The 25,292-nt window shown below is 43.1% G+C and overlaps 1 protein-coding gene across 1 annotated transcript in view; it reads left to right on the forward strand.

Moving 5' to 3' along the window:
- DPH1 (diphthamide biosynthesis 1) overlaps positions 1–25,292 on the forward strand; it is a 308,713-nt gene that overhangs the window by 209,091 nt on the left and 74,330 nt on the right. Inside the window, exon 6 of the mRNA XM_056558713.1 lies at positions 17,505–17,626. Within this exon, the coding sequence (XP_056414688.1) occupies positions 17,505–17,626 (122 nt within the window). The remainder of the gene's footprint in view (positions 1–17,504; positions 17,627–25,292) is intronic.

Consider the following 25,292-nt stretch of genomic DNA (forward strand, 5'->3'; position numbering starts at 1 on the left):
GGATAGATTGCCGCTTAGAGACTCGGCTGTCTCATATGGATAGCGGTGATAGTGGGCTTCAATGATGGGGACTGCAGCGCTTCAATGAGCCGTGAATTTCTCCAAATCGCGTAAAATGTGCGGAGAGAATGTTCAAATTCACGGTTCTATTATGTGTGGCATATGCTGATAGAGACTCAGCCGTCTCAGAAATTACAGCAATAATGAAAGATCCAGTTTTTTTGAGGCTGTACAGGTAATCCCCGATGCAGTCAGAGGGTATGTGGCGTCCTCGTGGCCGTGGCAATGCGCATAAGTACCTGGGGCTTAGCGAATGCCGTATAAGCGCAATAGCTGTATTCCAATATAGAGGCAGGATATATGTGGCGTTAGTAGTAGAACTGTACGCGTTTAAAGTCCTCCATAGGACTTTTCTTCAGCAGCTTTAAGAACCTCCATATGAGACGGCCGAGTCTCTAAGTGGCGATCTATCCTTCAGCTCTTCAGTACTGCAAGTATACTTAACATTGCTACTGTTTGCTCATAAACACTGCTAGTATACCAGACATTGTTACATTGTTGCCAACGGATACCACTCATTCTACAAACAGCGCATTGAACAGTACAATTTTGCACTTTACATATTCGTTTCTATTCAAAAGACATGTGCACCAGTATTTTATTCTTACAGGCTGGAACATCCACAGACGTGTGGCTTTTATATTGATTGTATTTTATTACATATTTTTATATTATAATGTATTCTATGCTATATATGTAATTTTATAATTTATTAAATTGTATTTTGTGTCCCCGCTGACCCACAAGGGCCCTGTGCATCACGGAGCACATTACATGTTTGAAACAATTATTTAATAAATGTCTATCCAGTATTCAACATCCTGAGCCTCAATTTTCCTTTTAATCACTTTACTTTCCGACACTGTGGGTATAGGTGCCATTTGAGTTGCTCGGATCAAGGTGACTAGCAGATAGGAGCCTCTCCTATTTTCTATATAGAGTTATCATATTGGTTCATAAATCCCTAAGGTGGTCTTATCTGTTATTGACCGAGATGGGCGTTTTATTTGTCTGGTCTGTGAAGTGTCTAATTGTTAATGTTGTGGGATGGAATGTCTGGGGTCTAGGAGATGCCTCTAAGCCAACTGGACTTGCTAGAATGCTAGGTGAGGTTGACTTTATCTGTGACACCATCGCAATCCAACCACTAAACAATATTCATGCTACTCTGCCACCTATGGGACCCTGTCCAGGATTGATCTAGCCATTGGTGATATAGCTCTGGTGGGTCTGGTGCGGGAGGTTGAATACTTGGTACAAGGTTTATCTGATCACCCACCGGTCCGCTTGCAGATGCAGGTGGCTTGGGATGTTGGGGGACAGCGCCCACTGTGGAGACTGAAGCCGTTCTGGCTGCAGTTGCTGACTATGGCAGAAATTGTATTTGTGGAACTGTGGAAATATATTGATCTTAATGCCGGTGATGGGTGAGATTTTCAAACCTGTGAGATACTCGGACCGCTCCTCCCCTCCACTCTCCGAACCCGGACGGCTCCTCCCCTCCGCTCTCGAAGCTTTCCGAAGCTAGAGGGGGGTGGAGAGAGGGCAGAGCCCGAGGTCGCACGCCTGCACTACATAATGCACAGCACTGCAGCCTGTGCAGTGCAGTATGTCCCCCTCTTATCCCCAGCCCGTGCAGTGCAGTGCAGTATGTCGTTATTCACACATAGAAGTCAGTGAAGAGCTGTGCATGTACGTCCTCTCTCCCCTCCCCTTACTTTGTATTTTCCCCGTGCACACTTGCAACCTCCCTGTGGTAAATTAGGTCCTCAGAATACACAGCAGGGGGAGGGGAGGGAGCTGTGCCTGTCTCCCCCTGCTGTGTAGTTGCATCCTCCATCCTTTTCCCCGTGCAAATGTGTAGCTGCGTCCTCAATCCTTTTCCCTGTGCAAACTTGCAACCTTCCCGTGGTAAATTAGGCCCTCAGAATACAGAGCAGGGGGAGGGAGCTGTGTCTGTGTAGCTGCGTTCTCCCTCCTCCGAGAGGGGGAAATAAGGGGCGTAGCTTAATTATGTAGTGCAGAGGAGTGCAAAGGAGCGGTCCGAGTATCTCGCGGGTTTGAAAATCTCACCCATCACCGGTTTGGCTTCAGTCTCCATAGTTTGGGACTCTCTTAAGGCGTTCCTCCGTGGCCTATTTATTCAGGACATTACTACTCATAAGTCCTTTACTAGAAAAAAGGGGGGAAGGTTGTGTACTGCAGTAGTTGGTGTTCTTATATTTTGGCTCCTACCTCACTGTCTAAGGAGGAATGGATACAGGGTGCTTACACTGCCTATTTGGAGGAGGCTGCAGTAAATAGGCATTTATTTACTAAACAGCGTTATTTTGAATGTGGTGAGGGGACGGGAAAACTGTTGGCCTCTATTGCCCGTGCTCAACAGGGGGGTTACATATATTGGGTGTCTACGGGATGTTCAGGGGAGGAAGGTTACGGAGGACAGGGACATTTTACAGGTGATGCTGGATTTTTAAAAGGATGCATACTCATCAAAGACTGCATATTCTGAGGTGGACTTGGAGGACTATGTGGGACGTGTGTCTCTGCCATCTCTTTCTCTCGAGCAGAGGGGTGAGCTGGACTCGCCTATCTCTTTGGAAGAACTAGAATTGGTCATGAGTGATGCTGCTAATGAGAAGTCCTCGGTCCCTGATGGTCTGCCGAGTGCGGTCTATAAACAGTTTCAGGGGGTCCTTTTGCCACAGCTGCAGCGGATATTCGAGACAGCGGTGGAAGAGGGCGCTCTGCCCCATTCCATGATGGAGGCCATTGTTGTGCTTCTTCTGAAACCTGGTAAGGACCTGTTATGTGTAGGCTCCCACAGGCTTATATCCCTATTATGTGCTGATGTGAAGCTACTGGCTCGGGTACTCGAAAACAGGTTGGCAAAGGTTGTCTTATTGCTGGTTCATGGGGGATCAGACTGGCTTTATGCTGGGCAAATCTATGGTAGATAATATTCACAGAGTTTATCTTAACTTGCCGATGTCTACGGAGGGGGCTGGTGCTAGGTTGCTTGTTTCATTGATGCTGCCAAGGATTTTGATAGTGTCGAATGGAACTATCTGTGGTGGGTGATGAAATCTATGGGTCTTGGACCTCGGTTTCTCTCTTATGTGCAGTTGTTATGCACAAACCCCGTTGCCAGACTTCGAGTGAACGGTAAACTGAGCTGTTTAGGTTGCAGAGGGGCATGTGGCAGGAGTGTCCCCTGTTGCTTCTGCTCTTCGCTTTAGCTATTGAGCCCTTGGCCTGCCTTATTAGATCTTCTACTGCTTTGCTGGGGTTTTCGGTATGGGTCCATTGAGGAGCGGATTGCGCTCTATGTGGACTATATGTGGCTGTTTTTGGGTGATACAACCCTCTCTTTGGCACCTGTCATGTCTCTTATCTCTGATTTCCTATTCTGGTCTATTAATTAACTGGGACAAATCTTTGTTATTTCCTCTTGACCCTCTGTCTGATATTCATCAGATTGCTGCCTCCAAGCTTCAAATGTTCACTAAAAGGTGGCAGTCTGGTGTAAACTTCCGATCTCAGTAGTTGGCCAGACTAATTTGGTTAAAATGGTGTTAATGCAGAAATTACTGTATGTTTTACAAAATTAACCAGTATGGATTGCAATGGCCCACTTTCAACGCATTCAGCGTTTTATTAGACAACTAGTTTGGGAATGGCCTCAGCTAGAATTAGACTGTAAACGCTTCAACAGGGGAAGTCTTCAGGGGGCTTGTCCCTTCCTAACCCCTGGTTGTATTTTTTAGCCTCTCAACTGCACTAATTAAGGGGTTGGGCGCATGCTAGCACGTTAGGCCCTACAGGACGATTGTTTACGGCAAGACATGGGGGACGGGTCCCACTCCACATGCTTGAGATTGGTGCCTTTACTAGGCCTCCTGACTGCTCTCCCACTACCGATCTTTTATGCAAGCTTTGGTGTCACACACACACGTAAGCTGTTGGGACTTACTGTCTGCACTAAATTTACACCGCTGTGGCGTAACCCGGGCTTGCCTAATTTTTTTCACTTTTATAGATGCTTGTTTTTAGGAGAGGAAGGGACTGTGTAGTCAGGAGCAATTTGTTGTTCGGGGAGTAGTTCAGTCCTTTGGGGACTTGCAGGAGGAGTTTTCCTTGCCACACTCTTCATTTTATAGGTATTTACAGCTTTGCCATGTTTATGAGATGCAATGTAGGTCCCTTTCGTTGGTAATTCACTCTAATAGAATTTTTAACTCAGTGGTCACAAAAAGGGAGTCAGCTGGGGTTATCTCATAGCTGTATGGAGAATTGTTGAGCTTTCACCATGACAAATTCCCCCTAACTGTTCGTGGTAAATGGGAGCGGGATCTTGGTGTTCTGACTGACGAGGAGTGGTCTGTTGTACTGACGCTGACCCCTTATTTATCTTTATCAGAATCTAATAGGCTGTCTCAGGTCTTTCTCCTTCATAGAGTGTATAAAACTTCCCTGTTCTTACATAGGGTTGGGGTTCAGTATAATTCTGCCTGTCCACGGTGTGGTAGGCTAGAGGCACATCTAGTGTACATGATGTGGGATTGCCCCCTTTTAGATGCTTACTGGCAGGAAGTGCGTGACCTTATCCAGAAGGTGTATGGGGTGACGCTGACTTCCTAAGGTATGTCTGCTCGGTCTTATTGGATGTGGACAGGAGCCCTGCTTGGTGGAGATTGGCATACTGCGTGTTCTGTATCAGGCCCGAAAACATATTGCGCAATATTGGATTAGATCTACTCCTCCGGATGTGGTGGATTTGATTGCCTGGGTTAAGTTCAAGAAGATAGATTGGAGAAGGGGATCTATATTAAACGAAAGGTGGAATGGAAGTTTGATGGCATTTGGGGTCCCTGGGTGTGCAACTTTGACTGTACTGGGACTGGGACGTAAATGTTTGTTTCTACTCTCCCTGTTCGTGGGTGGGTTGTGCTGTTGTGTATGGGCTGAGATTTGTCTGTGTGTGTGCTACATGTTTGATCTATGTCCTGGATGACTCCTGATGTGGTGCCTGACGTGCTTAAGTGGGTTCCTGTTCTGATAAGGTATACTTCTGGGAGGCCGTATCATGCACCCTCATATCCTTTGTCAGTATGTTTTGCTTAATGGTTTCTTTACTCTTTAGCATTGTGATGATTTCAGAGTGGGGGGTAGAGACGGATTGTGTTTGGGGGGAGGGTGCTGTTGGGGTGGGGGGTGGGATGGCTGGGTTTTGGGTTGTTTGTATGTGTGTTATAATTTCTTTGTTTGGAAACTTCAATAAAAATTATCTGATTTAAAAATTAAATGTAATCTCCCAGGTCCATTACAGGGTTATTTTCATCCTCTCTTCCCACATATCACAAAACTAACAACATTTTGAAAGTCTTAAATGGTCACTCTCATTTTAACAAACATCACATAAATCAGTAATAAAACCCAATGTCTGTTTTACTACTTATCATGCTCTTGTCCTGCCCCTCATCATTTACTTTGAAAACCAGCCTAAGAGCAGTAACCATTATCAGCTCAATGAGGGATCATGTTACATGCTGCCCATAGATGATTGTGTAGAGGGATGGGGGGGGGGGGGGAGAGGAGGGCATAGTGGCTAGACTTTTAGAGATACCTCAAACAAAGCTGATAATAATGGTAATAATATCATAATGGTATTCTGAGAACCTCATTTGTTATTGTGGATAATTAAATGTTTATTAGAAATGTGTTATTTTCTTACAGTTACATTCAACTCTTTGAATGTGTGGAATATTACAGATCTATTAAAAATGGCTGCTGTTATGTTATACTTAAGAATATGCAATACAAGGCCTTATCCCCTTCAGGACCACGGGTTTTCTCAATTTTGCACTTTTGTTTTTTCCTCCTTACCTTCTAAAAATCATAGCACTTTAAATTTTCCACCTTCAGACCCATATGAGGACTTGTTTTTTGCACCACAAATTTAACTCTGTAATACCATCAATCATTTCACCACAAAATTTACGGCGAAACCAGAAAAAAAAAATATTTGTGGGGAAAAACCGTGCTGAAAAACTCGGCTTATACTCCAGTATATACGGTAATATTTGAGGTGTGATTACTGACATAGTGCAAAGAATATTTATGAGGAACAATAGAATATCAATACTATTGCAATTCTGAAACTCTATTAAATATTAGAATAACATGTGTTATGGCTGATACTGTGTACACCTAATTATATGCAGAGTGCGTATCAGATATATATGCACTGTGTGATGCACCATTTTATATTCAGTAATATATTTATTATTTAAGTATTTTAAGTTAATCTTGCACATATCTGCTTAAACATGGCTGCCAGGGTCACAATGGAGACTCATGTCTCTGCTTCATTCTGACCCAGTCAGAACCCATGACAGTCATTAGTGGGCATCATATGCCATGTGTTGCCCACAGACAGGTCACAACAGCATTTTTTATCGTAGGTCCTCATCGTCAAATTGTACTACTGGAAGGATACTCAACAAATGTTTTGTGCAGATTTGTAGTCAAAAGTGAAAGAGTTGATTCCACCTCATAAAGCAATGTCCTAGTGCTAGTATGTGTCATCATTTTTTGATCAGTGGGGTTCAAACTTTGGGAACTCCAAAGATCTTGAGAAGATCTACTAAATCAATGCTGTGGAGTAGAGCCCTGCATTGGGATTGGGATCCCGTGGGACCCAACCCAAACATGCGGGCGGTCAGGAGGCTGCTGCGGGTGGGAGGTCAGGCGCTATGCCTGGGGGTCCCACAAATCCTGCAGCAGCCTAAGTGACTCAGTCTCAGCCCCACCCGCCGATTACAGTCACCACTCACCAGCTTCTGCCTTAGGTCCGGACTCACCAGGGTGGGGCTGCTGCTCTTCCAAACTTGTCTCCCCCGCAGCCATCGCACCGCCATTTTATTTGGATCCCCCACTTAGCCTGCCCTGGAGGATCAGTGACCATCCATCTTTTTCTTCTGTCGCCTGGGCCTCGTACTGTGGGTCAGAATGTCGAATCATGTTACAGCACACACTCACTGTGCGCTGTGCTGCGGCCCCGGCTGGCTCTGTGATCCTCCCAGGGCCTCTGTGTCTGCATTCTGCTCTGCTGCTCTGCACTGCAGCACTGCTATACACTTGGGGGGGGGGGGGGGTCACTTCATATGCCATTAAAAAATAATAAACAGAGTTTAAAAAATCCCATTAAAACAAAATGGTACCAATAAAAACTACAGACTACAGCGCAAAAAATTAGCCCTCATACATCCTCGTAGAACATTTCATCGGTCAGTGACCCAGTGCCTCTGAGTCTGCACAGTCACTGCTATTCACATCTGTGCATACACTAGGGTGCAATGCTCTGCACATACCCCCATGTATAGCAGTGTGTGTACTACACACACTGTTATACATGGGGAGTATGTGCAGAGCATTGCACCCTAGTGTCTGTACCTTCCTATGTTAGCAGGAGTGGTCGGGATTGGACAAACATTTTAACGGGAGTGGGCGGGAGTGGAACAAACCCCCTACAGGAGCAGGCGGGAGTGGTCAAAAAAATAATTGGACGGGAGCTGGATTGAAAAACCAGTCCCGCACAGGGCTCTATTGTGGAGACTTTCTATGCACAGTGATATTCAGATGTCCCCCAGACAGGACACAGATGGTACCTTCTGCAGTGCCATACCTGACTGGATGGCCAGAAGCACTGCCCTTCTGGGAATAAGGACAATTTGTGAGCGCAGAATACACTTTTAACCTATTCAACATAAAGCGTAAATGTACTTCCATTTTAGCAGTATTTGTTTTATTTTTTCTCAAATGGGCATGTGGTGTACGGTGTGATGCAGAGCATATGGAATTACCCTAGGGGCAGATGGCATTAACCCCTTGTATTCGTGATGCCGGGGCATGGTTTATCCTCAATACCACCCGAAGGTATATCGCTGGATCCTGGGCTAGGCATGGTGGCAATAATGACTCCGACGCCAAGTTACAGACAATGGTAGCTTTACTGAGTGACAGATGGTACAGTCTATACAGTGTAGTTAGGCTCACGGAGGTGACCAGTGACTTCAGAGACCTTAAGGGCTTGCTGGACTTGCAGTGGTTTTGGACAATTTACTGCAGGCCACGTTGACTTGACAATAGATGAGTGACTGACTTGACTTGACTGGAGACAGACTAAGCTGTGACTTTAACTTACTTGTAGACTTGTAGCTTGTGGCTGCAGGACTTGACTTGAGGCCTCCTATGACTCGAGACACACTCTAGGCTCGACTGCACCTCAGCAAAGACTCAGGAACTAAGAGAGAGAAGAGACACCTACCAGGGCTTTTATGGGGGAGACTCTGGTGGGGTCCCCTTGGTCACCCTTAAGCCATCTGGTCACTGATACCTCCTGGGTAACAATCACATGACAACTGGTGATCACATGTTAACCTTTCTTAAAAGTACAACATTCGTATATACATAACATAGGGGATAATATACAATTACAGTAGAACAGATGCAGGGGACACTGCAGGGAGGCTGCCCGACACCACCCACAGCAGGTGCCGGCTGTGATATTCTGCCAGCATCCTACTGCAATGTCCAGGATTGAAGGCAACAATGATCTTGACTATCTAGGTATAATACAAAGTATAGTGGGATTAACTATGATGTCTTCTCCATTTTGTTTTTTTTAGTAGATTAAGAATTTAAAGAGGTATTGAAAATAACCTCCTAAAAATAGGATGCTCATTTTTACGGTTTCTACAAGCAGATCATTGCACGGTGATGTTATCACAACCTTCTGTGATTCACTCTGTAGCATTTCGCAGTGTTTCAATAATAGAAAGAAATCTGTCAATCCGTTTTCTCTAAGTAGGTAGAGATATTTGCATATAGAGAGAGAGAGATCTGTCAGTGAGACCCATTTCTGGCCATATATAAAGCTAACCATTTATTTTTTCTTTCTTGTGAGGATTTCTAGCCATATATTTACATGATTTTGGGTGACTTTATTAGTAAATAGGTCGGATTGGTCTAAAATCCTGAAGCCACACCACTTTTTCAGGTTTTCTAGTGATTGTGGTTTGTAAATCGGGTTGTTTTATTTTTTAGCGCAAATTCTGGCTCAAGCTTTGACACAGACATAATTATGGTGCATGCACCACCATTCTTGTGCACAGCCCAATAAAGACCAGTCTGCAACACAATAGCCAATAAGGACAGTTGAGTTGTTTGCAATTTTGTGGAGTGCAGCTTTCACTTGTCAGTACAAATTAGTCAGTAGTGCTACAAAAAGTCACAGTGTAGTCCTATTCTTCTATACTTTTAGATATTTGTCCTATATATATTTTTTTTAGGGGTATCTATGAAGCATTCTAATTGCACTTTGGATATGACTTAGTTTTTGACTATCCAATCCATGTTTCTTGTAGTGCAGGTATGACTAATAAGCCTTAGTTATAACCCTCTGGATGGCTGGCGTCCCTCTTTATCTGAAGTGGATCGGCAAAGGTTGATCTTTTTATGTTTGTTAATCTCATCCATAGAAAATAGTTTTCACATTTTACATCAGTGGCGGTGGAGTTCTGTCGGTAGAGCGAGGGACATTGTGATCATTTTGTTGTTTATTTCCCTGTCCTCTCTGTCCTCAACCATCTGTTTCAAAATGGATGTTGACAAATTCTATCCACTGAACAATAATCACTCCAACATCACTCCATAACTCTTTCATTTTTCATACTGTAGAGGAGAGGGAGGAGGAAATTGTTTACTCGTTTAATCACAAAGGGAAAACTGAATCCTTTGATCTCTCATTACGCCATCCCACACAGTGATACCATGCTCAGCAAACAGACAAGTTAAGTCCCCGATCTCTGCCACTCACAAAATTAGCAGTCCCCTCGGAACAATTAAGGAGATACTGGAGAAGATGGCCCAATCATGTCAGGATTCCCCTCTCCTATCAATCCTAGTCTAACTGTTTATTCAGTTTTCTCTGTCTTTTCCACTTCATCATCCTCTCCTGTCTTCAAATAACCATCTGGCTGTGGGGACGTTTATTACAAGAGCTTCATCATGCCTGCTCCGTGGCCTTCGGATGTTCTATATCTTACCAGTCTGAGTGCCTCCATTATCCTTTTGTTTTGTCCTCTGAAATCAACGGATGAATCCTGTTATCTGTTTTGAACAGCAATTGCAGAACTATCACAACAAGTTGATGGATGCTTCTTGGATTCACAGGGCTACCGTGGGGAACCGCAATGATCAGGAAAAAGAAATATAGCAGAGTTTAGGGTCAGAGTTAAATTTAGAAGTATAGTATGGTAAGACACTTTTCAATGTAGACAGAACCATCTTATGAGTTTGCATTGAGGTGGCTGAATTGAAAGCTTTTCTGTCAGGAAAGTTTAAAAAAAATAAAGTTAAAGTTAATAATAAAAAATAAAAAAAAAGGTAGACATATAGTTGATACTAGTTTATATCATCAGGTTGTATGGGATATCTCAGATGCTTCCAATTCCCCACTATTTTTGTAACTGCAACATGTGTGGACCCACTGTGCTACTGAATCAGTTTAGATAAAAATCTCCTCCAAATACCAGCAGGATAAAATCAAGCGCTGAGACCAGGATAAATTATGGGATGTTTAATTACCCACAATGCAACGCGTTTCGCGGATGTTCCGCTTCTTCAGTTTGGCTTTGTGCTATTCATAGACTATTCTATGTACCTACTAGGTCTTCACCCTTTACCTGCTCTAGGATAGACAGGATAGAGGTGGACATCAGGTTTGTTCACATTCGTGATCTTCGTGTGGGGGTAGAAGCTGTCCCAGTGGACCAGATGGTGTTGGTAGGTGGCACTAGGGAGTCAGGCAAGTATGTGTAGTCAGCAAGCTGTCCAGGTCAAACAAAGGAGAATCAGCAAGTTACATAAGGCAGAGGCATGGTCTGTGTCAGGCAAAAAGGTCGAGGCAGGTGGCACATGTTTTAGCATTAACAATCTAGATTGGCAACAGGAGAGAAAATGCCATTCAGGATGGGTAAGGCAGAGAAGGAAATTAGGAGATGTACATGGGTCATTACACCGAAGATCAGGAACAGAGCACCTTCACTAATAGACACAAGGAACCATAAAAACACTCGGCAGCATGGAGTGGACAAAGTTGTCTGAGCAGAGATAGGTAAGGGAAGATTTAAGTGAGCAGGGGTTCTTGCCCACTAGTGAGCAGTACCAGAAGTGCATGCAAGAAAAGCAGTGTAGCAACAGCAGAGTCCTGGAGGAGAAATACATGCATGGACTAGGATCCTGCGTGCCAACTGGTATCACCCACCAGCAATACAATATTATTACAAATATTAACAAATGGCGTAATATGAAGGACAGTGTTGGTAAGTTATGAGTATCTACTGAATTAGGGCTGGGAACAGTCTTTCCACACACAGTGTTATTCAGGCACCCACTAGGCAGGGCACAAATGGGGCCTTCTACAGTGCCATGCCTGGCTGTGTCATCAGAAGCACTGCCCTATTGGAAATAATATTTATAGGCCCAGAATTTATTAGAGGTGAATGCACTGTTAAAGGGAAACAGACAGTCTGTTATATTGTGGTATAGTGCGGGTGAACAGCATTAAAGGGGTACTCTGGTGGAAAACACATTTTTTTAAATCAACTGGTACAAAAAAGTTAAACAGATTTGTAAATCTCAATCCTTCCAGTACTAATCAGCTGCTGTATGCTCCAGAGGAAGTCGCGTGGCCACAGTATTGCTCTCTGCTGACACCTCTGTCCGTGTCAGGAACTGTCCAGAACAGGAGAGGTTTACTATGGGGATTTACTCCTTCTGTGGACAGTTCCTGGACATAGAAAAAATGTATCCCCTATCTTTATCCCCTGTCCCTGACTGGTCAGGCATAATATGTCTCCTTTAACCCCTTAACGACCACGGACGTAAATATGCATCTTAGTGCGGAGGTACTTAGCGCACTAGGGTGTACATTTATGTCCTGTGTATGACCGCGAGCATCAGAGCGGTGTTCGCGTCATACACGGCAGGTCCCGGCTGCTATCTGCAATCGGGGACCCACCGGTAATAGCCAAGATTTTGGGCGTTATCGGTATTGGCAATTACCTTGCCGATAATCTTATAATGCCCCCTGCACCGCCCCCACCACACCGCGCCGCACCACCCACCGCATCGCGACCGCCCACCGTGCCGCACCACCCACCGCACCGCGACCGGGAGGTTAAATAGCTGATAACTTATACCAGAATATCGGTATAAGTTATCGGCTATCAGCCCTAACCTCCACAGATTATCGGTACCGGCCCTAAAAAATCGATATCGGTCGATCCCTAGTCCTTAAGGGGTTAAAGGAGAACTCTGGAATATAAAAATTGTCTCCCATAGTGCCAGCAGTAAAAAAAATAAAGATGTACATACCTTCCACTGCTCCCCCGGGGACTTCGGTAACCGGCTCTGGCCTCCGCCGTGATCCTCTTCCTGGTTGCCGGTGGTCGGAGAGTCTTACTGCACTCAGCCAATCACCGGCCGCAGTGAAGTCCCGACTCGGCCGGCGATAGGCTGAGCGGCAGTGTGACGTTTTCGGCCCCAGGTGCCGGTGTAGTGAATAATTTTGTGTCTAGAAGCGTTTTCACACTGCCGCTCAGCCTATCGCCGGCCGAGTCTGACTTCGCTGCGGCCAGTGATTGGATGAGTGCAGTATGATTCATCCGACCACCGGCAACCAGGAAGTGGATCGCGGCGGAGACCGGAGCCGGTTACCGGAGGCCCCGGGGGAGCGGAGGAAGGTATGTACATCTTTATTTTTTTTACTGCCGGCAGTATGGGCGACAATTTTTATAGTCTGGAGTTCTCCTTTAAGGTCAAAATGGTCTTGGTCCTTAAGGGGTTAAAAACATTAATCACTTAGGCTGGGTTCACACTACGTTTTCTCCCATACAGGAGCGCATGCGGCAGGGGGAGCTAAAACCTTGCGCTCGCGTATGCCTTCGTATGCGCTCCCGTATGTAATTCATTTCAATGAGCCGACCAGAGTGAAACGTTCAGTCCGGTCGGCTCATTTTTGCGCCGTATGCACTTTTACGACCGGACCTCAAACCGTGGTTGACCACAGTTTTAGGTCCGGTTGTAAAAGCGCATACGGCGCAAAAATGAGCCGACCGGACCGAACGTTTCACTCCGGCCGGCTCATTGACATGAATGACATACGGGAGAAAACGTAGTGTGAACCCACCCTAACTTTAATCTGTGCAGTACTGCTTTCTGAGCAAAGAGCAGGTGCCATTGCCTCACTACACCTGGAAGGCAGCGGTGCCTGCACTCTGCTCAGAAAGCAGAGCGTTCACCCCCGACAGCTAAAAACATTTTTATATTCAAGAGATGAGTGGGCAGAATATTGAGGAGGCAGGGGAGCTCAGCAAGTCTGCCTCCCCACCACCTTTGCCCACAGCAGGGCAATAGCAACAGTATAACTCTGGCAATAGTGTATTAAATTAAGAGTCCAATGTTTTTAATGCTGTTCACCTGCACTATAACCCTGTATATTAGGTTAAGTGTGGGTGAACAGGCTGTCAGCTTCTCTTAAAGGGATATTCCGGCGCTTAGACATCTTATCCCCCTATCCAAAGGATAGGGGATAAGTTCCTTGATCGCGGGGGTCCCGCCGCTGGGGACCCTCGTGATCTTGCACGCAGCAACCCTGGGACCCCCGCGATCAGGCATCTTATCCCCTATCCTTTGGATAGGGGGATAAGATGTCTAAGCGCCGGAGTACCCCTTTAAACCCTTTCCAGCATATGGTGTAAATTTACTTCCATTTTAACAGTTAGTTTTTTCTGCAAATGTTCATAGTTATGTCCAGTGGATGGTGCTAACACAGAAGCTGCACCCACACCACCCACAGCAGGTGTTGGCTGTGATATTCATCCAGTATCCTACTGCAATGTCAAGGTTATGAAGCAACAACGATCTTGACTATTTAATCCCCTAGATGCCATTGTAGCTAGTGACTCTGACAAAACTACCACAAGAGGACATAGTTTTAAATTAGAGGGGCAAAGGTGTAAAAGTAATATCAGGAAGTATTACTTTACTGAGAGAGTAGTGGATGCATGGAATAGCCTTCCTGCAGAAGTGGTCGCTTCAAATACAGTGAAGCAGTTTAAGCATGCATGGGATAGGTATAAGGCTATCCTTCATATAAGATAGGGCCAGGGACTATTCATAGTATTCAGATTTTTGGGCAGACTAGATGGGACAAATGGTTCTTATCTGCCGACACATTCTATGTTTCTATGACATCCAGACAGTGGTAGTGGGCTCTTTCATGCACCCCACTGGCACCCTGCAACATGATCATGTGGCCATGGCAGCCAGAGGCCTTTCCAAGGTTTACTATTGACAGGCAATAATGCTTTAATATTCTGTTTATAACAAAGCATTATATCAGCTTTTCAGGGCATATGAAATCCCCTAGTGTAACTAAAAAAAAGTATGTATATCAAGTTGATTAATAAATATCCTTTATATAAACCCAAATTTGTAATGTTAAACTTGTTGCAGTTTATATATACCTTTACAGCTTTGATCACTAGGCTTTGGGTACCGTTGTCATCATTTAGCCCTTGCCAAAATGCCAGGGTAACCACAATATATATTTTCTGTTGCTCTGTTGAGTCCTAAACACATAATGTTATTAAGAGACCAATACAAGACTTGCTCTGTTATTGCCTTCTACTACCTTGGCCAATATCGGTCGTCATCTCTGGTTGTAGGTGAAGGATAAAGGTTCTACTTCTACATCAGTGTTTCCCAACCAGTGTGCCTCCAGATGTTGCAAAACTACAACTCCCAGCATGCCTGGACAGCCTTTGGCTGTCCAGGCATTCTGGGAGTTGTAGTTTTGCAACACCTAGAGGCACCCTGGTTGGGAAACACTGTTCTACATACAGTGGGGATCAAACGTTTGGACACCCCAGGTAAAAATGTGTATTAATGTGCATAAAGAAGCCAAGGAAAGATGGAAAAATCTCCAAAAGGCATCAAATTACAGATTAGACATTCTTATAATATGTCAACAAAAGTAAGATTTTATTTCCATCATTTACACTTTCAAAATAACAGAAAACAAAAAAAATGGCGTCTGCAAAAGTTTGGGCACCCTGCAGAATTTATAGCATGCACTGCCCTCTTTGCAAAGCTGAGATCTGCCAGTGTCAAGGATTGTTCTCAATCATCATCTGGGAAGACCAGGTGATGTCAGTCTCAAAGGTTTTAAATGCCCAGACTCATCTGGCCTTGCCCCAACAATCAGCACAATGGGTTCTTCTAAGCAGTTGTCTAGAAATCTGAAACTGAAAATAGTTGACGCTCACAAAGTTGGAGAAGGCTAAAAGAAGATAGCAAAACTTTTTCAGATGTCAATATCTTCTGTTCGGAATGTAATTAAGAAATGTCAGTCATCAGGAACAGTGGAAGTTAAAGCAAGATCTGGAAGACCAAGAAAAATATCAGACAGAACAGCTCGCAGGATTGTGAGAAAAACAATTCAAAACCCACTTTTGACTGCACAATCCCTCCAGAAAGATCTGGCAGACACTGGAGTTCTGGTACACTATTCCACTATAAAGAGATACTTGTACAAATATGATCTTCATGGAAGAGTCATCAGAAGAAAACCTCTTCTACGTCCTAACCACAAAAATCAGCATTTGAACTTTGCAAATGAACATATAGACAAGCCTGATGCATTTTGGAAGCAAGTTCTGTGGACCGATGAGATTAAAATTGAACATGTTGGCCGGAATGAGCAAAGGTACATTTGGAGAAGAAGGGGAACAGAATTTAATGAAAAGAACCTCTGTCCAACTGTTAAGCATGGGGTGGATCAATCATGCTTTGGGGTTGTTTTGCAGCCAGTGGCACAGGGAACATCTCACGAGTAGAATTAAAAATAGATTCAATAAAATGTCAGCAAATTTTGGATGCTAACTTGATGCCATCTGTGAAAAAGCTGAAGTTAAAGGGGTAGTCCAGTGGTGAAAAACTTATCCCCTATCCTAAGGATAGGGGATAAGTTTGAGATCGCGGGGGGTCCGACCGCTGGGGCCCCCCGCGATCTCTCTGTACGGGGTCCCGGCTCTCCGCCGAGATAGCGGGTGTCGACCTCCGCACGAGGCGGCGGCCGACACGCCCCCTCAATACATCTCTATGGCAGAGCCGGAGATTGCCGAAGGCAGCGCTTCGGCTCTACCATAGAGTTGTATTGAGGGGGCGTGTCGGCCGCTGCTTCGTGCGGAGGTCGACACGCCCCCTTCCCGCGGGCTGTCGGGGCTCCGTACAGGAGATCGCGGGGGGCCCCAGGGGTCGGACCCCCCGCGATCTGCAACTTATCCCCTATCCTTAAGATACTGGACTACTCCTTTAAAGAGAGGATGGCTTCTACAAATGGATAATGATCCTAAACTCACCTCGAAATCCATGGGGGATTACATCAAGAGGCGTAAACTGAAGGTTTTGCCATGGCCTTCACAATCTCCTGACCTCAACATAATTGAAAATCTATGGATAGACCTTAATAGAGCAGTGCGTGATAGACAGCACAGAAATGTCAAAGAACTGGAAGACTTTTGTAAGGAAGAATGGGCAAAGATACCTCAAACAAGAATTGAAAGACTCTTGGCTGGCTACAAAAAGCGTTTACAAGCTGTGATACCCCAAAGGGGGCAGTACAAGATATTAACTCTGCAGGGTGCCCAAACTTTTGCAGATGCCATTTTTTTGTTTTCTGTTATTTTGAAAGTGTAAATGATGGAAATAAAATGTAACTTTTGTTGACATATTATAAGAATGTCTAATCTGTAATTTGATGCCTTTTGGATATTTTTCCATCTTTCCTTGGCTTCTTTATGCACATTAATACAAATTTTTACCTGGGGTGCCCAAACTTTTGATCCTCACTGTACTACAGCCAGTATACGCTAGCGCTTCTGATGGATTGATATGTCACCCGTTCTCCAACTCCTTAATTTCTTTGTGAATGGTGTCTCTTCTGAAGTTGACCATCATATACTACTGCAATTTTGATATTTTTGCTAAATATGCTTCTTGTGGACATCAAAATCAATATGCCCTATAACATATTAATAAATATTAATGTAAAGCACAGGGCTCTTGCCAGGCTGAATCTGCTTACACCGTACAAGAGAAAGATAATTCACAAACAGCTGGATAAAATATTTAAAGGCCTCGCGCAGGAGGACAACTCAGGCTCTTATGTTCCTAGTGTGATTGTAATTTTCTCTAATAATGGGTCTAACTGGTTTGACGAAGATAACTTTAATTTCTAGTCTGTGACTTTAACAAAACATTCAGTGCTTACTGACTTGGCCCCCTTTTTGTTTTGTCTTTCTTTTTTGTCTTAGGCTTCTGTTCAAGATCTTCGTCCTGAGTATAAAGTGGTCATCCCCCAAAGTAAACCACTATCTCCAGGAGAAATACTAGGCTGCACCTCGCCACGACTCGAGTCCTCCGTAGATGCTGTTGTGTAAGTACAGTCGCAACATAAAACCATCAGAAATCATGTTAAACATGTTGTAAAAGAATTACGTGTAAGTTTTAAAAAATTTACCATTTTACTATCTATATTTTACAATAATCCTGAGATCATTCAGTTCTCCTGGTTACAAAGTCTAATAAGTAACAAATACTGTAAAAATTGTCAGTCTCATTGTTATTGTACTGACCTAAAGAATACAGATAACATGTCAGTTTTACCACACAGTGTAAGTGGCAGAAATACAAAACACCGCCACCCCCAAAATTTTCTACAAAATTTCAATTGTGCTTTACGCATCATTTATAAATTTTTTTTCAGTTTGGCAGTTTATTTTATGATGAACTAAATACAAGTTCTGTAGATTGAAAAAAAAAAAAAAAGTGAGCAGGAAAAATCTGCATTGTTAACACCTTAAAGACACGCGCCGTAAATGTACAGCACTCTAGGCTGGTACTTTGCACTCCAAGCTGGTACATTTATGGCGCAGCTATAAAGCAAGCGCAGGAGCTACACTTGCTTTGTGGGATTACCAGCTGCTATTAGCATCAGGACAAACCACTATTGGGGGACATCAGCAATCACGCTGATGTCCGCCATTGACCCTTTAGATGCTGTGATCAATGCCAATCACGGCATCTATAGGAAATATGGAGGGGACCATAGGTTCGGGGGGCAGGTCATCGGATTCCCGCGATCACACTGGGTTTAATGTAGTGGCTGTTTACATATAGGAAGAGGTCTGCCAGGGCAGAGGACCAGCTTGATGGCTTTACCCGTTTCTGGCTGAAGTTACAGCAGCCGCTCAGTGTGAATCATAAATCATTGTGATGGGAAACCTGTCTGTGTTTCATTCTGTCCCCGGTTTGAGAAGCATAAAAGCAGTGACAGGTTCCCTTTAACTGAAGTGTAGGTTTGCAGGACAGGTCACAGTGCACTTTTGGCTAATGGTGTTTTTGTGCTGTTTAAAATAATGTTTTCCTGCCCTGTTATTAAGTCTTTAATCTCTGTAATACCTGTGTTTATTGCTATAATGTACCATATGCAAAGCTTTTACATTTTTTGACATTTTAATGCATTTCAAATATGAGTTATGTTAGTTTTGGCTTTTTGTACCTTACAACCCTGATCCAGTCATTTTCATTTATATTTATTTGCGGTTGGCATCTCATTAGAATTTTCAGTAACAATATATTCCACAAAGCTGTACAATGGGGTATAGAGAAGGTACAAATAATTATGACAACAGAGTGTGGAACAGTGGTAGGTAATTCCTGCCTTGCTGCTGAGAAATCCTCCTTAGAATGGAAGGCACAGCCTGGATGAAATGGTGTTTGCCGTTTTCTTTTTAACTTTATTAAACAGAAGATGGAAAATGTAATGAAAATTTCACAGGATACAGTTTAGGGTATGTTCACACAGCAGGTTTTTCATGAGAAAAATCTGTTGCATAATATGCAGCTAAAATCGGAGGCATACTTTCTTTTGCTAATTGGACTAATTACAATACTGACTACTAGTGCATTTTCAGCATAAAATATGTGTCAATAGGTGACATCCACAGAGGAAATATTCTGCACTGCAGCTCACAGGTTGACCTATGGCTCTTTAGTGTTCCAGGTGGGCTAGAGGTCAGCAAAGAGGTTTCCTCACCATTGTAAATATGCCTAAGTGTTATCAAATTATTGCACGTAATTGTGTGTTTCAAGGTGAGTATCGGTATCTCTTTATTATAGCTCTATTGTTCTGCTGTCTGCATGGGCAAAAACATTTAGATAACGCAGATGTGGTTTTGCCATTCTCACTTCTGACTGGAACGCTGTGTGTATAGATAAGGTGCATGAAAAGTGTGTGCATCTGAATGACCATATAAGCTGCTTGTCCTCCTGTGTGTACCCTAAGGGTATGTTCACTTTGAATTTCCTTAGTGGATCCATGCCGCCCAGATTTGGCACTTATTGTGTGAAGAATTTTCGGTGAAAGTAAGTGCTAAAAGCTCCATTGCTGATGGTCTTATCCATGTGGTTCCACCAAAAGAATGAACATGCTGATTCACTGACTAAATTCAATTTCTTATCGGAGGTTCCACTGTGGAATGTACAAAGTCTGAACTAAGCAGCAAAATCCCATTGAAATCAATGGGAGGCTGCTGCAAACAGATTCCGCTTGAAATTTCCAGAGAGCAATCTCCATAGTGTGAAAGGGGCCTTATTGTCACTGACTTTACAGAAGTAGCAGTGCGGCAGTGGCAAATGGATTGGAGAATGCAGCCAATGGTGGTTTATGAGGCAGTGCTGGAACACCTACTGTCTTCTCTCAATGCTGCAAGGAGAACACAGCCACTAAGGCAAAACTAGATCAATATACATGTTACAATAAATGGATAATTTTTGTCTAGGAAAGTTTTTGTAATTGTGAGGTTTGGAGGGGAGGTGGGGGGCACAGTATAAAACCCCTTTAAATTGCCAAAGGTTTGTGTGCAGTCACCGAAGACCCACAATGCTAGCCCCTAATAATGTTTTACACTCCCAATATTGGCATACCTGCATTTCATAAGGCCGTACATTGTTAGTACATTTCTTCTAACTACAGTACAGTATAAGTGTAAGGTTTATCCCTCTAAGTCTCTAGATCACATACAGTATTAGGTCAGTATTGTTGGCAAAAACCAAGAGTGGGTCCATAATACAGAGAAGTGTGTAAATCTTTCATATATAGTTCTTTTTCTATGTCGGTTTCACACCTGGTTTTGGCTAAAAACCAAAATATTATGTGTGAAACCGGCATAACAGCTGTAATTCTCTTCCAGAGTATAGCATTTTCCTTAAAGCATTACTCCGGTCATTCACATCATGTTTTTTACATATAGTTGCCTTATACAGTTTTCAATGTGGATCGGTATGTAAAAACTTATTCATTGGCATCCCATTCAAAACCGTACACAACTAGAAGTATCCGGTTGTGTACTGTTTTGTTCTTGTATGTTTTTTTTCTGTGCGCAAAACCATGGACTACTATGGTTTTGGGCATGGGACTGTCCGGTTTTGCTTTCTTTAATGATGTTATAAAAACCAGTGTATAGTTTTTATAACATGACACTCAATGCAAAATGCATTGAACATTAAAATACATACGGTTATGTCACTTTTTTATTTCCTATCTAGGGAAACAAAAAAAAACTGATACAGCAACTGTATGTATTAAACCAGATGTGAATGTAGCCTAAATCTGTTGGCAACTTTATAACCCAAGATTACAACAGTCAGGATAGATATTTGCTGTAAGTCTCATAGACTTGCATGGGACTTCACTTCAGGCAAATCCTGCAAAGTTGCCAGGAGATTTAAATAGATATCTTAAGTATGATCATAGTTAGGCTTTCCAAATATCATTACATGACTTGATTATTTTCTTTCATAAGTCTGGACCATTTCTTAAAAATCATCTTCTAACATGGTGCGGAGGACAAGAAAATGTGGGAGTTGTGCCTGTAAGATATAACTGGTTCGGTGTCTGGTTCGGTATATTTTTTATTTACTGTGGGTTATATCAGTATAGGGACATTTTAAAGGCCCCACAATCTTAAAATAAAAAAAAAATGGGGTGAAGCTTATACCACAAAAGTTAAATAGAGGCTGGACTAAACCGATGATGTACTGGTGCTCTCCTTGAAGAACACAAAGAATGACTTTAAAGCTGTTTTATTGATATTGTATTAATGGGATGGATGCTGTAACAATGCACATATTGTATGTTTATTGGTCTGTAGTCAAGTTCATATTAATTTTAGAAGTGACAATGTGATTATTTTATTATTCATTCTGCCCTATGTGTTCACAACAAACATAAACCGCACCTGTCTAAGTTCTAATGGTGTCCGGCATTTTATGCTCCAGTGTCTGGTGCTGTTCTTCCCCACAAATATGACAGAATCTCTAACAGAGACTTGTGACTGAAATATAAATACTACCTGTTTCTTAATTATTTGGGTTTAGTTATGGAGGCTTATTACTAGTAATGGAGATGGTAGCTTCGCCCCATTGGCTCCTCAGTAATGAAGATGGCCGGATGAGAGAACGCTGGTGCCGGTGCACTTGGAAAACTGGATGCCATTGATATCTCCTATCTACACCTTGCGGACTTGTGGTCACACATTGCGTGAATATTCTATGTTGGATTTGTGTATTTTGGATGAATCCATATATAAAGAAGAATTGATGCATATATTAGTGTATGTGACTATTTCTTTTCATTGATAGTAAAGCTACACTTTAATATATGCTGGCATATTTATACATCACTTTATGGAGAAATAAACACTGAGCAAGCTTCCATAGATCACAGTGTCAGATGCAGCTTTGCATAGCATTTGATGATAAAAAATAAAGTAAAAAAAAATTTGAAAAGCCAAAAACTTTTCCGTATGCTCCCAGTAGGAGAAAGAAAATGGAAAGGCATGTGCTATGGTGTGGAAGCCAAACTGATATGGCAAGAGGATCCAGTGCCAGAACGTGTGATCATATTCTTTTATTGGGAAATGTAATATTTAACACGTGCCAAACATGTATTACTCCCTAGAAAACTTATCCTTTGATCACGTGACAGTGGTAGACGAATTGAACGCCGACACAGCGGCATGTACAGCTGGACCAGACACGTCAACAGGGGGCTGGCTTTTCATGGAAAACAAGAAGAAGCCAAGCCCCCTGTGATCAGCTGTTGTCTCGAGCAGAACAGGATCCTGTAAAAGGCTCAAGACATCAGTCATTCAGAGACCAGACGAATGCTGAACCTGGGGGGACTATGAAAAGACAAAACCACAGTTAGGTGGATGCTTACTAAAGGGTTTCTTTTAGATAAAGTTTTACTGTGTTTAATTGGTACCAGATATTTATTTTTCCAATAGGGTATGTACTTCTGTTCCCAATAAAGGATCTGCCAACTATTTAGGTGCCCTCTGAGCGAAGTCTTTAACTCTGAAACAAAAGCTACACTATATACGTGAACCATGTATCATGCAGTATTCTCCCCCCCCCCCCCCCCCCATTTTATTTCCATCCCTCCATTTCATGTCCAATCCCCCTATTTCATGTTTATCCTGGCCATTAGCCAATATTCCAGTGGTCTCCAAACTGTGGACCTCCAAATGTTGCAAAACAATAACTCCCTGCATGCTCAGCCGTTGTTGGTCTGGGCATGCTGAGGGTTGTAGTTTTGCAACATCTTGAGATCCACAGTTTAGAGACCACTGCAATATTCTAATATGCCAAATCTACGAAGATCCTGGCAAGTAGATTGAACCAGGTGATTCTCCATTTAATCCATCCTGATCAAACTGGCTTTATACCAGGCGAGAGCGCATCCACCAAATATTCGTAGGGTTCAGTCCATTGTTCAGTATAGTACCCTGATAGACGATGATTGGGCCTTGGCATCTCTAGACGCCACGTTTGATTCGATTGAATGGCCTTATTTTTTTGCCTGCCTGCATAAATATGCATTTGGACCTAGGTTCTGCAAGTGGATATGTAAACTGTATGCGGCTCCAAAGGCTAGGGTTCTGGTCAATAACATTCTCTCCTCTACTATGTCTCTCCATCGGGGTACCAGACATGGGTGCCCGCTGTCTCCTTCCCTGTTTGCGCTGACAATTGAGCTATTGGCAATTAGACTGTGTTCCTCTCCACAAGTGGTGGGGGTTGCTGTCGTGGACAGGGTGGACACTGTTGGGTTATATGCTGAAGACATGGTGATGTTCCATGATAAGGCTCCCTCTTCCCTACTATCGGTTATTGCCATCATAGATTTTTTTGGTACATATTCAGGCCTTACTATAAATTGGGGAAAGTCCTCTCTTATGGTCCCTCTCTCACTCAGCATCTTCAGCTTTACTTAATGTATCTCCCCTGCCGCTGGTGGAGGAATTCAAGTATTTAGGGGTTATTATTACCAAAGCTTCGGCCAGGGACTATAGCCTGAATATCTTCCCTCTGCTAGATCTTGCTCGGTCTAAGGATGAGTGGTGGGAGGTGATCATGGAGTCTCATCTCCATGTTTCACCTGCAGCTAACAATAAGATAATACAGTTAAACACTATTCATCAGTCCTTTTTGACCCCTGTCCGACTATTCCGGATGCATCACCTGCCCTCTTCAGACTGTCTTTGGTGTGGGAATCGAAAAGCCGATTTTGTTCATCTGATTTGGATGTGTCCCCCTATCCTGTCCTTTTGGAGTGATGTGCTATCCTTCTTCTCCTCCTTGTTGGGAATTCCTGTACCATTGACCATAGAAGTCTGTATCTTTGGTTCTTTGGATGAGGAGCTCTGGCAACATCATACTCGCATTTTCCTGCAGGAAACACTCTTTTTTGCGTGAAAATCTATTGTATTGAGATGGATGGCAGATCAACTCCCCTCACTAACTGTGGCCGGGACTTGTTAATTCAATGTTACCATATGAGAAGGTGGTGTACCAACACCGTCAATGCCCACAAATTTATTTTTAAGATTTGGGATGTCTGGAAGGATTTTGTGCACACAGTCAGAGAGGCCCCTCCGTAGTTCACCTTTGCTGTCTCTATTGCCCTTTCCACTACTGTGCCTGCCTCATGAGACCTATTTTGTAGTGATGTGGCTATGGTTGTGGTGGGGTGTCATATGGGAGCACTGTTTAATAAGGTTTCTTGTTTTATTTCTATAGTTTGCACAGTTGTAACGGTTGTTTTTATCGACAGTGCACTGTGTCTCCTGACCAATGATTGTGTTTGTGTACTTTTTTTTTTCTATCATTCTTGGTTTTTCCAATGTGTGTGTGTCCTCTAAGTAATGTATGTATTCTAGTGTCAATAAAACAAGTTTAATATGGCAAATCTAATATGGTGCTGGTGCACAGAGGAAACATAAAAAACTTTTGCTTATCTAGTCCCGGTCCCCTGTTGGTCTGCGGCAGATCCTGTTCTCAGAGCAGTTCCGGTGTCTTCTCACTGCTTCCTTCTCCCATAACAAGCAGCTGACTGCAGGATGTTCCTGCTCAGCCAATCACTGTCTAACAAGACAGTTTTCAAACTTTATGACTTTGCAAATGGTGAAACTTATGCTGCTATGTTTACATGCCGAAACAATACAGGAAATGAGGAGGTGTATAAATACAGAGTGCACATATTATATAAAAACAAGTATATCAGTGTCATTAGAGCAACTACACCTGACACATTGTATTCCCCAAGAAGGTTGTCTGTCTGCACTTTGGAGGAGATAATTACATAATGTGTGTAACATTATACAAGGATAAGGTAATACACAAGTGTAGACGGTATGTAGAGTTTACAGCAATTAAGCTTAGAAGTCGTATGCATGGAAGGTCACTGGTATGTGTAAAAAGCAGCTATCCTGAATGTTCCCAGATGAAGGAAATAGTACCTGCTATCGATGTGTCATCAGAAGAAATGAGATCCAACGTTGATACTGCAGTTCTTAAGTCCTCCATTTGAGCAGCACGCTTTGTGAGGGAGACAGCCCATGAAGATTATTTTCAAAAGTACGCAAATATATTCAACCACCAATATAGAATTTTTTTTTAAATAATTCAAACCATTGTAAAAGAAGGAAAAAAAAAGAAAAAACGCTCCTGTTCTGACACTCCCCTGGTTCCCACCT

Source organism: Hyla sarda, chromosome 2 (assembly GCF_029499605.1).
Source record: "Hyla sarda isolate aHylSar1 chromosome 2, aHylSar1.hap1, whole genome shotgun sequence".
NCBI lineage: Eukaryota > Metazoa > Chordata > Amphibia > Anura > Hylidae > Hyla > Hyla sarda.